At 35.2% G+C, this 15147-nt stretch overlaps 2 protein-coding genes across 4 annotated transcripts in view; both read left to right on the forward strand.

The window, feature by feature from the left end:
• The window catches only part of LOC127847866 (double-strand-break repair protein rad21 homolog), a 30413-nt gene extending 23210 nt beyond the window's left edge, over positions 1–7203 (forward strand). For 2 of the 3 annotated variants that reach the window (XM_052380075.1, XM_052380078.1), the window contains 5 exons: positions 364–501; positions 1099–1322; positions 1952–2063; positions 3332–3675; positions 5096–7203. In XM_052380075.1, the coding sequence (XP_052236035.1) occupies positions 364–501; positions 1099–1322; positions 1952–2063; positions 3332–3675; positions 5096–5389 (1112 nt within the window). In that variant the 3' untranslated portion in view covers positions 5390–7203. Of the gene's footprint in view, positions 1–363; positions 502–1098; positions 1323–1951; positions 2064–3330; positions 3676–5095 lie in introns of all 3 variants that reach the window. The other variant, XM_052380076.1, reaches the window with a different exon arrangement.
• An 802-nt stretch (positions 7204–8005) lies between these two features.
• LOC127847870 (uncharacterized) overlaps positions 8006–15147 on the forward strand; it is a 32093-nt gene continuing 24951 nt past the window's right edge. Inside the window, exons 1-2 of the mRNA XM_052380082.1 lie at positions 8006–8220; positions 14853–14920. Coding sequence (XP_052236042.1) covers positions 8118–8220; positions 14853–14920 — 171 coding nt within the window. The 5' untranslated portion in view covers positions 8006–8117. The remainder of the gene's footprint in view (positions 8221–14852; positions 14921–15147) is intronic.

Here is a 15147-nt window from a genome sequence, read left to right on the forward strand (position 1 = left end):
TTTTGTAAGGAAAAAGACATGTGCTAATATAAAAGAAAATTGCAGTATTTGTTTTGCAAAATAATGCAATATGTTAAACTTAATATCACAACTCCATCTTGTATTATTTGTGACTGACTTGTATTTTGTATCATAGACTGAAAGACCTTTAATTACAAAATAAATGGTCTATTATTAAAATAACAGGATTATTTCTTAAGCACCTTATTGAATTAATTCATGAATCAAATCATCAAATTTACTTTTTGAAGAATGTTGGCAATGTGGATCAAATTTTTTATAAAAGTAACTATAATTATATTAAGTTTATTTATATGAAATGCATATAAAGGTACTGAGACAGCACACATTTTGATTTTCCAGTTCCCCAGCCTATGGCCCCATCTGATAGCATGATGACTGCCACACCCCTGCCTGGTCCTGCAGGGGAGCAGACCACTCTCATCACTAATGAAAATGAGGCGTTTGCTCTTGAACCCCTGGATGCCTCACACATGCCAGGTAATCTGTCATACTTGATGCACAGTTGTGCAATCAACAACAAGGCTGAGACTTACACTTGAACCTGTTCACTAGTAGACTAGTACTATCACCAGTGTTTTTTTGTGTGTCAAAGTTGGGTACAGTCAGGGCCAAAAAACCTTTCTTTGTAGGAGCGGAATATAGGCCGCTTCCCCAACAGAAGTAACCTTTTTTTCTCCCTAATTTGACCAAAATTTTCCCCAATTATGCTGGAAAAATTCCCCACCAAAGTAATATCTAAACTTTGTATGAAAGTCAAACTTGTTTAGCCTACTTTTAGGCTGGAAAAACCCAGGGCCGTAAAAAGTCTCCTAGGGGAAGGGGGTATTCATATTGGTTGAATATGCCTTTCATTACCTCCTGTATTATTCTCCTAGAGGGGTATGCGTATTGATACGTGGCGTCTCATCAGGATCCAAACTGTTTGCTATTCTGATAGTATTCTTTGAAAAAAATTGAAGAAAATGCTAATTTTAGAAATTTAGCAGACAACATTTTCGCAGACGACAAATTTCCCAGCATGCAAAGGGTTAACAGATCATGGCTCATATTTATTCTGTTTTCATCGGAACACAGGTATTGGTGAGAGAAGGAAAAGGAAACGCAAGCTGATAGTGGATGAACAGCAGGGTATTCCCAGTGAGACTATGAAGCTACAGCTGTCTGACACCACCGATATCATCACCACACTAGACCTCGCACCACCCACTAAGAAACTCATGCACTGGAAGGAGACAGGAGGCTTCGAGAAGCTTTTTGCTTTGCCCGGGTGTACCATTCGCTCCAAGGGGATTCTCAAGGTGAGCACTTTACAAGGGGGCATTCTGTTTCATAAAGCAGGTCTTGGTGTGTGAGTCTACCTGCATGACTTACAGATCAAGTCTGAGTTTTGTTCTGGTCCAGGGCTGAACATTAACGGTTGTCCTATTGCCCCTGGCAAGTAAAAGTTGGGTCCGGGCAAGTTATTTTATAATCTAGTTGTCCGCCCGGGCAAGTGCAAAAAAGAACAAAGAGCATGTAATTTAGTCTTTCATAAGACTTAAATTGCAGTAATCATTTTGTTAAATGTTCAAAAATAAAAAAGGTTTTGTGGTGTATCATTTTGATCTTCATTAAAAAATATGAGGTTTACAGTTAATGTGATATTTCATGTTGGGCAAGTGGCTTTACGTTCAGGGCAAGTAGATTTTCTAAGTACTTGCCCGGCAGAGCAAGTTGGTTTTTCGGTTAATGTTGAGTCCTGCGGTCCATTGATTTTTGGTAGGAAATGAGGTGAAGTTTGGGATTTGGACTTTTAATTAGCTGCTGCCTGGCTTAAAAAGCTCAGTATAGGCAGCATTGTGTTTCACAAACACAGCTCTTGCCTGATTTTGGATTACACTAGTCAATCTAACGGGACTGAATTTCTAATTTTTCCGGGGTGTTGTAGCTATTCAAGAGGAGCTTGAAGACCAGACAGTTGGAGGAGGTGGAGGCAGATGAGGAGAGGCTTGAGCTGGAGGCAGCCGAGGTCATGAGAGAGGAGGAGAGATCTGTCACTGGTGCGTAGGCTTTCAATACTCCTTGGCAGAGTCTTGGAAATCGGCTCAGACAGTATGACTAATATCTCTCACAAAAAAAAACAAATTTTACACAAATTGCAATGGCTGACATACAGTTGGCAGTTTTACATGTGTGAAACTTGACAGTCAGATAAATCTTACAAATATTGTAGTGTCTGGCCAATTGGATTGCCATCTATTTTCAATTTGACATCAGGCTTGGCGAAATTGGAAAAACTATGCAGGACATCCGGACAGGCATTTCAGAAAATGTGCCGGTCCAGAGAAAATTTAGCCGGACCGAAAAAAAACAACAACACAACTATGTACATTAACATAAACCCTTTATTTTAGCTCAACAAACCACTGCCAGTGCTTTATCCTAATAAGATAACAGTTTTTCGGTGTTCATCAATTTGTCTTGATAGTCTGGACAATCTTCTTCTATTTCCATATCTTCTTCAGTGTCACACAGTTTAGCAATCTCCTTTTCGAATAAAATTGCAGTTAACGGACACTAACTTGTACAATGTCAAATGATGACATTTTTGGAGACCTTTGACAAGTGCTTGTTATATAGATATCACTAAAACATTGTTTATATTTTTATAAACAACCTTTTAAAGCCATGCTTTATAAAGAAATTCATATTTTAATGTCCTTATCTACTCGAAAAATATGTCAAAGCTATCAAGATCTTTTTTGTTAGAATGCAGTTGCCGATTTTGCGACTGAGTTTGAAGAAGGTGTTGTGTAACCAGTTGGATTTGCTAATTGTATGTAAAACAAACTTATTGCTAACATCAAAACAATGAGTGATTTCATATTCATGATGTAGTAAGGGGTTTGCTCTTCAAATTTTCAACTTTGAAAAAAATATGATTTGTTTGCATTCATTTCACATTTTGCCGGTCGCCAGGACGGACACTCTTGTTAAACTTGCCGGACCAAATGGAAATCTGCCGGTCAGGACCGGCGGACCGGCAATTTCGCCAAGCCTGGACATTGTCGTCTCTATTTTTATTGATCTTTGACACATATTCTGGCTTGTTGCAATTATGATTTTCCACCTTATTGGATTTTGTGAAAATTTTGTGCATTTTCGAGAAATATTAACTGGAAGAAGTGTATATGCATATGGCTTGCATCAATTTCAACAAACTTCTTCTAGCCTTAGTATATATTAGCCTCTGTTAATTCTTATCATATGCAAGTCCATAAACACAACCAGTTCCATCACTTGACGATTGATGCCGTGTTCTTTTCAGACAAATCCAGGGTAGGAATGTCCACATTGCGACCGGACATCAGCACAATCCTGGAGGAAAACTCTATACTGGAGATTTCAAAGAGGTCCCGTCACAGCGAGGCACCCATTCCAGAGATGCCAACGCCGAGAACTCCACGCCACAGCATGAACGTTCCAGAGCCCCAGAACATCTCAGCTAACATTTCAGCCATCTTTGGTGCTTCAGTAATGGAGCCCAGTCACATGGACCTTCCAGAAGTACCGAGCCTTATTCAGCCTCACTTCGAGGATGATGGACCTCCATCCATTGCACCCTTCAGTGTGGCACCACACTCAGTTGCGCCAGAGTCTGTTGGACCAGTGGTAACTATTGATTTTATGCTTTTTTGTGTGTCTTACTTGTCCACATTGTACATTTAAAGCCAGGAGAGTGAATTCCTTGGCCATCTAAAAGGTTATTTTCACGGCTCCCTGGACCCGACGGGGGGCTTCCAACACCATAATTGTTTTGCAGGATTGTTTACCTTCCTTACTTTAAGCCATGCATTCATGTTGTTTGTAGGTTAAGCACATCACACTACGTTCAATTACAAAAAGTTAAGAATGAATAAATAGATTACTTTCTTGAAAGAGTTAACACCACAAGCAATTACCTGTTACACTTATAAATAATAAACAATGGCACTGTCCTTACTTTAATGCATTTATGCCTAGCGTCTAGGAAAAAAGGCCTTGGCAAACAGCGTAGACCCAGATGAGACGCTGCATGATGCAGTGTCTCATCAGGTTCTGCGCTGTTTGCTTAAAGGAATTTCTGTAAGAAATATTCTTAATATAGAAATAAATATACTAGACATCCCCAATTTTGGAAATAAATTGATCCAATTTAGAAGGATGGGAGAGTTTACTAGGCATAAATGGGTTAATGTTAGATGAGTAATAATTGATTTCTTTGATTGTTTAAAGTTTAGAAGCCTCCTTTTAAGTTATGTTGTCACTTACATCTTTCAATTATTTTAAAATTACTAGAGCTAAAGGCTTGTAAGTACTTGCTTGTCATAAATGTAGAGACATCATTAAATCTGCCGCAACACTATCAGACAAAGTGTTGGCCAAACTCTGAAAATATGTTTTACTATTGTAATATATGTCAGACATGGAGAACTATTGCAGAAAACGAATTAAATACAGTGAAACCATACTTTTATTGCGTATAATTGATGAACATTATTAATAAAAACAAATTAATATTTATCTGTGTTACAGAGCACGTTTGCAAAATATTTGATGAATGGAAATTTAGATTGGGGAAAGTCACTTATCATCTCATTCTGGTCATGAAAAGGAGTAAATGAAATTGATTTTCTGTTTTGTTCCCTTCTATACCAGTTCGTCAACAGTGACTGACAAAAATTAATCGGAAAAAAAAATAATATAAAAAAATCTACTTTTTGGCCTTTCCATCATTTTTACAGACAGTGACAGCAGAAACATCTGCTGCTAATAGCTATTTTAAGATAGCAAATGAGAATGCCTCAAAACTTTGGAAACCGATTTTGTCCAGAGAGAGATAGGCAATTGACGCCATGAATAGAATAAATTTGGCAATTAAAGAACACATATATCATCTCGTATCATCTTCATAATGTATAAAAAAACATTCAAGAAAATAGTGGACAGAAAGCCTTATGGTCTACTTTTAACAGACTTTTAAATTTTTTGTTGGACATGTTCCAATGTGTGACAGTTTTCTTTATTAATGTTCCTTTTTGCAATTTTTCAGTCGTTTGGTGCCGATGTGGAGGGTGGGGAGGAAATGCCAGAGACTGTGGAACAAGAAGAGAAACGCTGGACAAAACGTACAGAACAGATGCAGCATACCCTAGATCAAGGCTTTAGATACACTGACGAGCTGAGTTTTAAGGACATGGCTAGAAAGCTTAACCGTAAGCAGGTCACATCCAAATTCTACACGCTTCTGGTGTTGAAAAAACACAAAGTGGTAACAGTCAATCAAACAGAGCCATTCGGAGATATTCTTATCGGCAAAGGGCCTAAGTTCGGAATTTCTTGTTAATGTTTAACAACGTATCTGTCTGTTTTTCAATATGTTTGTGTAGTTGAAAAAATATTGTGAATGATGTTGATAAAGATCTATGTGAATATGTGTCTGTTTACTGTAAATGCATATTTTTATTAATTCGTATTTATAGAGTTTGTTGTCTGTGTATTGTTGAAATAACTTTGAAATGATTGTTTGTAACAGGCTGTTTCAAAGTGCTTTGTCAGTGATCGTATGTTAGCAAGAAAAAATACATTCAAGCATTCAAAATTAGCTTGTAATGTTTTGTCCATAGAGGTAATAGCCCTGTTTTAATGGCTTTATTGGCTTAAACCTTTTTGTTTGTATACATTATATCAAAAATATAAAGCTCATTGAGATACTCTGGAGTCTGTTTCCTGGAAAACAAAGGCTTAATTATTGAAGAATATTTAAAATACCCAAACTTTTTATAATTAAATACTAATAATCTTAATAAAAACTTATTATTTGGGAAAATGCTTCGTGTAAGTGTCATGAAATTTACACCTCAATTTGTTATTAAAACAAGTAAACTTGATTCATTACTCGTTAATAACATACGCACTATCAAATTTACAATTGCTTATATTTTGTGACTTTCTTTTAGTCTTGCCCTGAACTTTTTGTCTAAAATACATCTTCAAGCTGAAAATTCAGGCTCAATTCGTGAACACTGGTCTGATATTAAGGCTCACATGTTTATATATGTAAATTGCTGTTCAGTTGTATGTTTGGATTGCTTAGCAAGCAGCCTAAGGCAGCAATACATTGTATTATCATTGTCATGTTTCACTTCTCTGATCAATTGTCTTCTTAACTTGTAATAAATACTTACAGAAAAATTGTATGACAATGCACAGTGTAACTGTACGTCATAAAATGATACAAGTCATGTTATGGTATGGTATGAAACTCGACTTTTCTGTGCATTGATGTACACTATTTTGAGTTAAGTATTTTTATAAGTTCATGTAAATCTTTCTATTGAATGTTTATTGTGAATAAAATAATTTAGTTTTCTTCATATTGAAATGTATATTTTCTTTTAGTGATTTACTTTCACATAATGTGCACAATGTGACTTTAATTGACTGCATATTCACACAAATATAATATCTGTAATATTCATGATGGAACAGATAACAAATTATGCTTTCTCTCAACTTCTACACCATCAAATTTGAGTTCTTTTTTGTACAAGATAACATATTTTGGTATTAATCAATTATATTACAAATGTTACAGTAAAAAATAATTTCTTTTGATGCACTATAAAGACGTGTAGATGAAGATGTTACCATCTTCAATTGTGTTTGTGTCATTACTTTTCCACAAAATTATTTAAATCAAGTTGAACATTTGTATTTTTCAACAATAAAATAAAGAACATTTCTTTAGTCACTGGATAGAATGTGTTTACAGTTTGATAATATTTTTAAACAATTTATTTTTATCAGTACTTATTGAAAACGTCTAAATATTTTTAGATGGCATTTTATAACTGTTTTAGAGAGAGACTTAAGTTGGTCTGTGATTTGTTTGAAACAGCAATTTGAAAGGCACTCATTGTATAGATATAAGCACATTTTATCTTTATTTTTTAAAGCATTACTCAAAATATTCCTGTTTATTGTGTGCTCTAACATTGGCCACGTCATTTGTGCACATACTAAGTTATAGTTGACAGTGTAAATACATAGTTTTAAACCATTAAATCTGTGTTCAGTTCAAACCATTTGTATCATTAAATCAGTTCATATTTCCTAAAATTCATCTTATTATTTGAGGTCAAATAAAATTGATTTCTTTTTTGTTTTCAGTTTTGTGTTTTATTTCCCAAATTGTTTCAATATGCCCATATTCTGGAGGAAATGCAAAACCCTAAATACAAAATTATATCATGTGGATCGATGCTTGCTTTTGATAATCATCACGAAAAAAGGCTACTTATAAGTGAATCTGTTGTGCACAGCAAAACCAAATTTATTTTGGTTGGTAAACGCCATGCAATATATTCGCTTCATTGGACAAATTTAAGGTCCCCAATAGGTTCGGTACTTAATGAATAATATTAATTTATTGTACACAATTAGTTGAAGCTTATTTCATTTAAAAACATGATTTCATCATTACAACAAAATGAAATTTCGCGGTAAATAATGTATACATGTACATGGATTATTGGAAGAAGTTTAATGAATTATAAATTACAAAACAGAAGACATTTCAAACTAAAGCCAAGATTAGTCCACTCAATATAAGTATATAAAAGAGATCTTACAAATTCAATCTTATTGCAATTAACTATCAAACAACGTTCAGCATACCAAAGTCACTTAGGTATGCTGAACATCGTTTGATAATTAATTGCAATATGATTGAAACTGCTGTTAGTGCATTTTTTTTTATATGGATACCTTGGTGAAATAGGCAACATGTTTTCATTACAAACGAGCCTGTCTATAAAAAGAATCTTTTGTTGAAAGCTGGTGTCAGAATGACGACATATTACATCATCGATTAAACAACATCATGATGAACCGGCGTGATTTCATGAAGACGACCGATCGAGCGAGTCTACATTGGTTCCCGTATCTCATTGAGCTCGATTTGTTTTATCATTCGGAAGCCGGTATCCATTGTTAAAAAATATCGTGTATCGGTGGTTTGTTGTTTGTTAACCGATACTTTTTCACCCAATATAATAAACGCACAAGTGGCGATGGCGTCAGAAAAGAAAACTAAGATACCAGAGAACATGTCTGTCGGATTTATAGGCGCAGGGCGAATGGCGCAAGCAATGGCCAAGGGATTCATATCAGCTGGTAAGCCGGTTTCAAGCTGTCACTGTTACTCCGTGTTTATATTATGCATTAGTAGGTATTATATTTAAAACAATTAATTTGATATGAATTTTAAAAGCATGAACAATTATAATAAACATAATACACCATAAAAAATAATGTAAAAAAGAGTTGTCTTTTATTTTCGGAATGCTTATAATAGTGTAAACATCAAAAAAATATTTATTATTATAAATTATTTCAATTATTTACTTAACAGGACTTTTCCGCACCATTTTGGGAAAAGGCCACACTGGAATTTTGGGAATTTCGCGTCGTGAAAAACCCCATTTTGGGAAAAAAATTAATTGCAAAACTGGCTCAGTTGGGAAAAATAATTGCATGAAAATAGTGTTTCTAATATTTCAAACAAGCCTTTAACTGGTAAATAACGACTATTTTGATAACATATTATTAAAATTTTACAAAATATTATGAACATGTGTGATAAGTGCAGGTTTTTCTAATCTGATTTTGGCGAAAGGGCCTGGCCTTTTTTGAGTAAATAATCAATTTAACATATTTTACTGTTTTTGAAATAATTCAAGGCAACAGATAATTTAATTATGCAATATTTTTCTATTTTCTACACTGGATCAGGTCAACTTATATATTTAAAGGTTTAATGGAATTGGGATTTTTATTTCAATTGGGGAAAAAAAACACCAAATTTGCATTGGGAATGGGGCCGATATTCGGACCCATGGCATAGGGCGGAAAAGGCCTGCTTTATCATGCAAACGTGATTAATTTGCAACACTGGCATTTAAATTAATTGTCAATTAGTAAACAACTGTTATTTTTTAATTGTTGTGTTAAAATTGCACATAGGTGTCAAATAAAGATATTTAAGTTTCCTGATAATATCAGGGCTATAGATAACAAGTGTACTTGCGTTATTACACAATTAAAATAACCAAAAACGTAATTAAATGCAAAATAAAGCGTACAAAAATGCAAATAAAAATTTAATAACGTAATTGCAGTACAAAATCTTACGTCACAAAACGCAAGTCTTACGAACACCCGGCTTATTTTTGAAACTGGTTATTTATCGGTACAAAAATGTATCAGATAGTTTATATGCCGTTCTATGAAGAAAAGAAGGCAGTCTTTCCAGCGGTTATAAATCTATGGTGTATTATTGTTATTATTCGTAGACCTGTCCGATTTCTACTTTCATCTTCAAGGTATTCAACTCAAATGACCCGAAAACGGGGTGCATCGCAACAGCCATAACTTCATCAATTGTGCAGCAATTTTCACGAACTCGATCTTATTCAACGCAAAAATGAATTAACCTTGAACAGAAATTCAGTAATTGTTTGTTGTTATGTACAGGTACATGTACCTTTTTGAATTCCATTTGTATATATAATATAGTAACCTTAGTACATTTTTATTATATTATATATGTCATTCCCTAAATTACCCAATTGAGTTAAAGAACCGTGGGTGAAAAACCTTATTAAGCTCAAAAGTAGGGGGTGAAAATTTTTGCTAAAACTATTGAATTTACAAAAACACAATTGTCAAAAACGGGGTGAATTACTCAATATACCCCAAAAGTTATCTATAGCCCTGTAATATTCACACCAAAATGGGTATATGCTAAGTATTACAATTTACATATACCGTATTTTACCATGCATAGCACGCAGTTTTTTACCTTCAAAATATGTGACAAACCCTCTACTCCTTTTCTACTCAACGGTCATTTGAATGACAGTGCAGTGGGACGAAACCTCCAAAATTCATTCCTCCAATACTCAATTTCCTAAGAAATATTACTCAAAAATGTTTTGGGCCTTGCACCTGATACATTTCCTCTATGATAACCTTTTTTCCAGAGGTTTTTTACACTTTCAGTTATCGAGCTGATTTTTGGTACGTGAGTCTACCTACAAGACATACAGATGAAGTTTGATTTTTATTCTAGTCCATTGATATTTTGCAGTTATTTTTTATTCTTGGACTTCATAAATTTTCAGTTTTCTATATTTTTTTTACGAAACGCTTTCAAATATGTAGCCGTTTTTTGGTATGTAAATCTACTTGACCTTTAGATGAAGTGTGAGTTTCGATTTTGTCCATTGATTTTTTGCGAAGTAATTGGCCTTTGACTTTGGAATTTTTTCTGCAATTTCTGTCTTGCGGAGGTTTTTTACACGATACTTTAAGATATTGAGCTCATTTTTCCTATGTCAGTGTACCTACATGGCTTACAGATGAAGTGTGAGCTTTGTTCCGGTCCATTGATATTTGGCAAAGTTGTGGGCATTGATCTTTGAAATTTTCTCTAGGTTAGCTGTTTGTATGCCCCCGGAAGGGTGGCATATAGCATTTGAACTAACTGTCTGTCTGTCCATCCGTCCGTCCGAAAACTTTAACATAGGCCATAACTTTTGCAATATTGAAGATAGCAACTTGATATTTGGCATGCATGTGTATCTCATGGAGCTGCACATTTTGAGTGGTGAAAGGTCAAGGTCATCCTTCAAGGTCAAAAGTCAAAAAATACTATCCAAGGGAAGAAATTAGCTTTAAAAGGGAGATAATTTCTAAACCTGCCAAGTGATATATTGAAATTTTATTTCAAAGCCGCCCAATAGGGGGCATTGTGTTTCTGACAAACACATCTCTTGTTTGGTATGTGGGTCTTCCTAAATGACTTAACAGATTAAGTTTTTGTTTATGAAAAAGAAAAAAAAAGTTTTAGTTTCGTTCTGATCCATTGATTTTTGACAAATTAATGGTGCTTCTTTTCTTTAAAATAACATTTAGTTTTTTTCCCAAATGCTTTTAAGACACTATCCCGTAACTTGGTAATTTAAGTTATGATGTTTTCAATTGGGATATATATGTAGCTGCTCAGCTGTGCTGTTCAAAGCGCAGTAGGGTGCATTGTGTTTCACAAACGCAGCTTCTGTTTATCCTTTTACCACTTAGATATGTATTTTCGCACATTTGTAGTCCCTTAGAAAGTTATATTTAATTTTAGACCTTTCTTACTAGATTGAAGTTTTTAAGGCTTCATCTCCAGACTTTAAATACTGATGAGCAGCAAACAGCATAAAACCTGAACAGACTGCAAGTTACTCGCAGGCTGTGTTGGTTTTATGCTGTTTGCAGATACATAGTAGCCATTTTCACGTTGCATCTAAGTGGGAAAGGGTTATTTGATATTATTATACTTATGTAATTTAAACAGTTAATTATTTATTAACTTTATAATATTAGACGAAAATGTGTTCAATTTGTTCGCCCAATACAAGTTGAGCCTCGCCAATAAAGTTCGAAACTCGCCTTATGCGAGCAAAAAGGCGGCCAATATGGAAAAAACATGGCCAATACGGAAAAGGTCAGCCAATACGAGATTCAGCCAATCAGAAACCAGGAAAAACTCGGCCTTATATGAGAATCTAAAATTTCGACAATTTGGACGCCATTTTGAAGTTGTATGCTTAGTTTTGGTGCAAAGGTTTAAATCTTTAAAAATATACTTTAAGCACTCAGCCCCTAATATATTCAGCTCCCTTTTTAGCTCACCTGATTGCTCAGGTGAGCTTTTGTGAACGGTCTTTGTCCGTCGTATGTCCGTCCGTCCATTAACATTTGCTCGTAAACACTCTAGAGGCCACATTTCTTGTCCCATCTTCATGAAACTTGGTCAGAAGATTTGTCCCAATGAAATCTCGGCCGAGTTCGAAACTGGGTTATGCTAGGTCAAAAAAAGGAAAACCTTGTAAACACTGTAGAAGTCACATTTCATGCCCAATCTTCATGTAACTTTGTCAAAAAGTTTGTCTTAATTATACAATAATTATAAAAGTTGGTCAAAACATTGGTTCAATTGATGTCTCGGACGAGTTCGAAAATGATCGAGATCGGTGAAAAAACATGGCCGCCAGTGGACAGGGCATTTTTCTCTATATGTATATAGCGGCAGTTTTCCCTATTTGGCTATAAAGAAACCTTGTAAACACTCTCGAAGTCACACTTTTTGGCCAATCATCATGAAAGTTGGTCAAAACATTGGTTTTATTGATATCTCGGACGAGTTTGAAAATGGTCGGGATCGGTGGAAAAACATGGCCGCCAGTGGGCGGGGCATTTTTCTCTATATGTATATAGTGAAAACATGTGAACACAGTAGAAGTCACATTTTTGGCCCAATTTTCATTAAATTTGCTCAGAACATTTGTTTGCTTGATACGAGAGTTGAGTTCAAAAATGGTTTCGGTCAGTTGAATTTCATGGCTGCTGGGAGTGGGGCAGTTTTCTCATTATGCCCCCCCCCCCCTTTCGAAGATGAGGGGGTTATTGTTTTGCTCATGTCGGTCCGTCCGTCCACTATATGGTTTCCGGATGATAAATCAAGAGCGCTTATGCCAAGGATCATGAAACTTCATAGGTACATTGATCATGACTCGCAGATGACCCCTATTGATTTTCAGGTCAAAGGTCAAGGTCACAATGACCTGAAATAGTAAAATGGTTTCCGGATGATAACTCAAGAACGCTTATGCCTAGGATCATGAAACTTCATAGATACATTGATCATGACTCGCAGATGACCCCTATTGATTTTCAGGTCACTAGGTCAAAGGTCACGGTGACCCAAAGCAGTGAAATGGTTTCCGGATGATAACTCAAGAACACTTATGCCTAGGATCATGAAATTTCATAGATACATTGATCATGACTCGCAGATAACCCCTATTGATTTTCAGGTCACTAGGTCAAAGGTCAAGGTCACGATGACCCGAAATAGCAAAATGGTTTCCGGATTATAACTCAAAAACGCTTAGGCCTAGGATCATGAAGCTTCATAGGTACATTGATCATCACTCGTAGATGACCCCTATTGATTTTCAGGTCACTAGGTCAAAGGTCAAGGTCACGGTGACCCGAAATAGTAAAATGGTTTCCGGGTGATAACTCAAGAACGCTTATGCCTATATGCCTAGGATCATGAAACTTCATAGGTACATTGATCATGACTCGAAGATGACCCCTATTGATTTTCAGGCAAAAGGTCAAGGTCATGGTGACCTGAAATAGTAAAATGGTATCTGTATGATAAATCAAGAACGCTCATGCCTAGGATCATGAAACTTCATAGGTACAATGATCATGACTTGCAGATGACCCCTTTTGATTTTAGGGTCACTAGGTCAAAGGTCAAGGTCACAGTGACCTGAAATAGTAAAATGGTTTCTGGATGATTACTCAAGAACGCTTATGCCTAGGTTCATGAAACTTCATAGGTATATTGATCATGACTCGCAGATGACCCCTAATGATTATCAGGTCACTAGGTCAAAGGTCAAGGTCACAGTGCCAAAAAACGTATTCACACAATGTCTGTCAAGGTCACGGTGACTCAACTTTGAAAAATGGTTTCCGGATGATAGCTCAAGAATGCTTACGCCTAGGATCATGAAACTTCATAGGTACATTGTTCATGACTCACAGATGAAATAATGATGAAACTTGACCAGGATGTTTGTCTGGACAATATCTAGGTCAAGTTTGACATTTGGTAAAGATTAAATGAACTGACTCCTCTTAGGTGAGCGAACTAGGGCCATCTTGGCCCTCTTGTTTGACAATAACAAATTAGTGCAGTGTAACCCCAACAGTAATGTTCAATATTTGAGTGTACATAAATAACAACTTTCAATATTTTCAATGAGCTACAATAAGCGACGAAAGCAAAACTAATATACATGGAGGATTTACACATAACAAATGCAAGTCCTAATGGCAATAAGTAAGTTTTCAATCTTTATTGTCTTTCTGAGTTGTATTAAAAACAACGGTGGTGGATCCAATGTGGCTGGAATGTTATTCACGAAAATTTTGCATAATTTAGCGACCTGTGAAATTGTGTTCCTGCATCATGTGATGTCTAGGACGCATCTTTCGTCATATACTTAGTTTAAATGCTATTGTTTCTGTGCACCAGTAACTTGTATAGAACAGAAATTTTGCTATTTTTCAAAACTTCAAACTTAATTTAAAAGCAAAAACCTGTAATTCGAAATTGCAATTCAAGCTTTTCTTGCTGAATAATATTATAAAGTTAATTAATAAAATTGTCATTAATTAGTTGAATTCATATTGGCTTTATTATTGAGCTTCAGACAGCCGTATTGGCCTGCGGCCTCAGGCCAATACGGTTGTCTTCGGCTCAATAACAATGCCAATATGAATTCAACTAATTAATAACATAATAACATTAACTACATTAATATACTTTGCTGTTTTAATAAAGGGTAAATAAAAGGTTCAAATGGCACTCCTAATTTAAAGCCACGAAAACTAATACATCAAATATTTTGACCATATGAACACAATTGTGTAATAAATCACTTTGAACATATTTGAAAACATTATTTAATAATAAGATAGAGTCCATAATATTCATTAGTCAAAAGATGATTCTATGTGCATATTATGAATAGTAATAAGACAAAACCTCTCCTTTTCCAAAATGTTGCATGAAACCTCCATCACTGGAAGGAATTATATTTTATTCTGCTTTTTTACAAGTGATATCTAGCAGTTTATAATAAATTGTAAATTATTTCCTAATATTCTATTTTCAGGTGTAATAAAAGCAGAACATATTTTTGCCAGTGACACTGACCAGAGGATGCTTCACACCATACAAAAGGTTAGAAATGTGATAAGCAAATAACATATATTTGTTTGTAGTCATGTGTGAGGCAGGGAGAACTGTTGGTCTGAATGAAGTAGTTTTAGCTATTTTCATAATTTAATCCCCAATTATGAGGCACCTATACAGGTACTGTCTGTCTTTGACATAAAGGTCTGTCTGTCTATCGGCCTGTCTGTAGAAAAACTTGTCCACTGGCTGACCTACACTTTTAACTCTTCCAG

Source organism: Dreissena polymorpha, chromosome 10, assembly GCF_020536995.1.
Source record: "Dreissena polymorpha isolate Duluth1 chromosome 10, UMN_Dpol_1.0, whole genome shotgun sequence".
NCBI classification, from domain to species: domain Eukaryota; kingdom Metazoa; phylum Mollusca; class Bivalvia; order Myida; family Dreissenidae; genus Dreissena; species Dreissena polymorpha.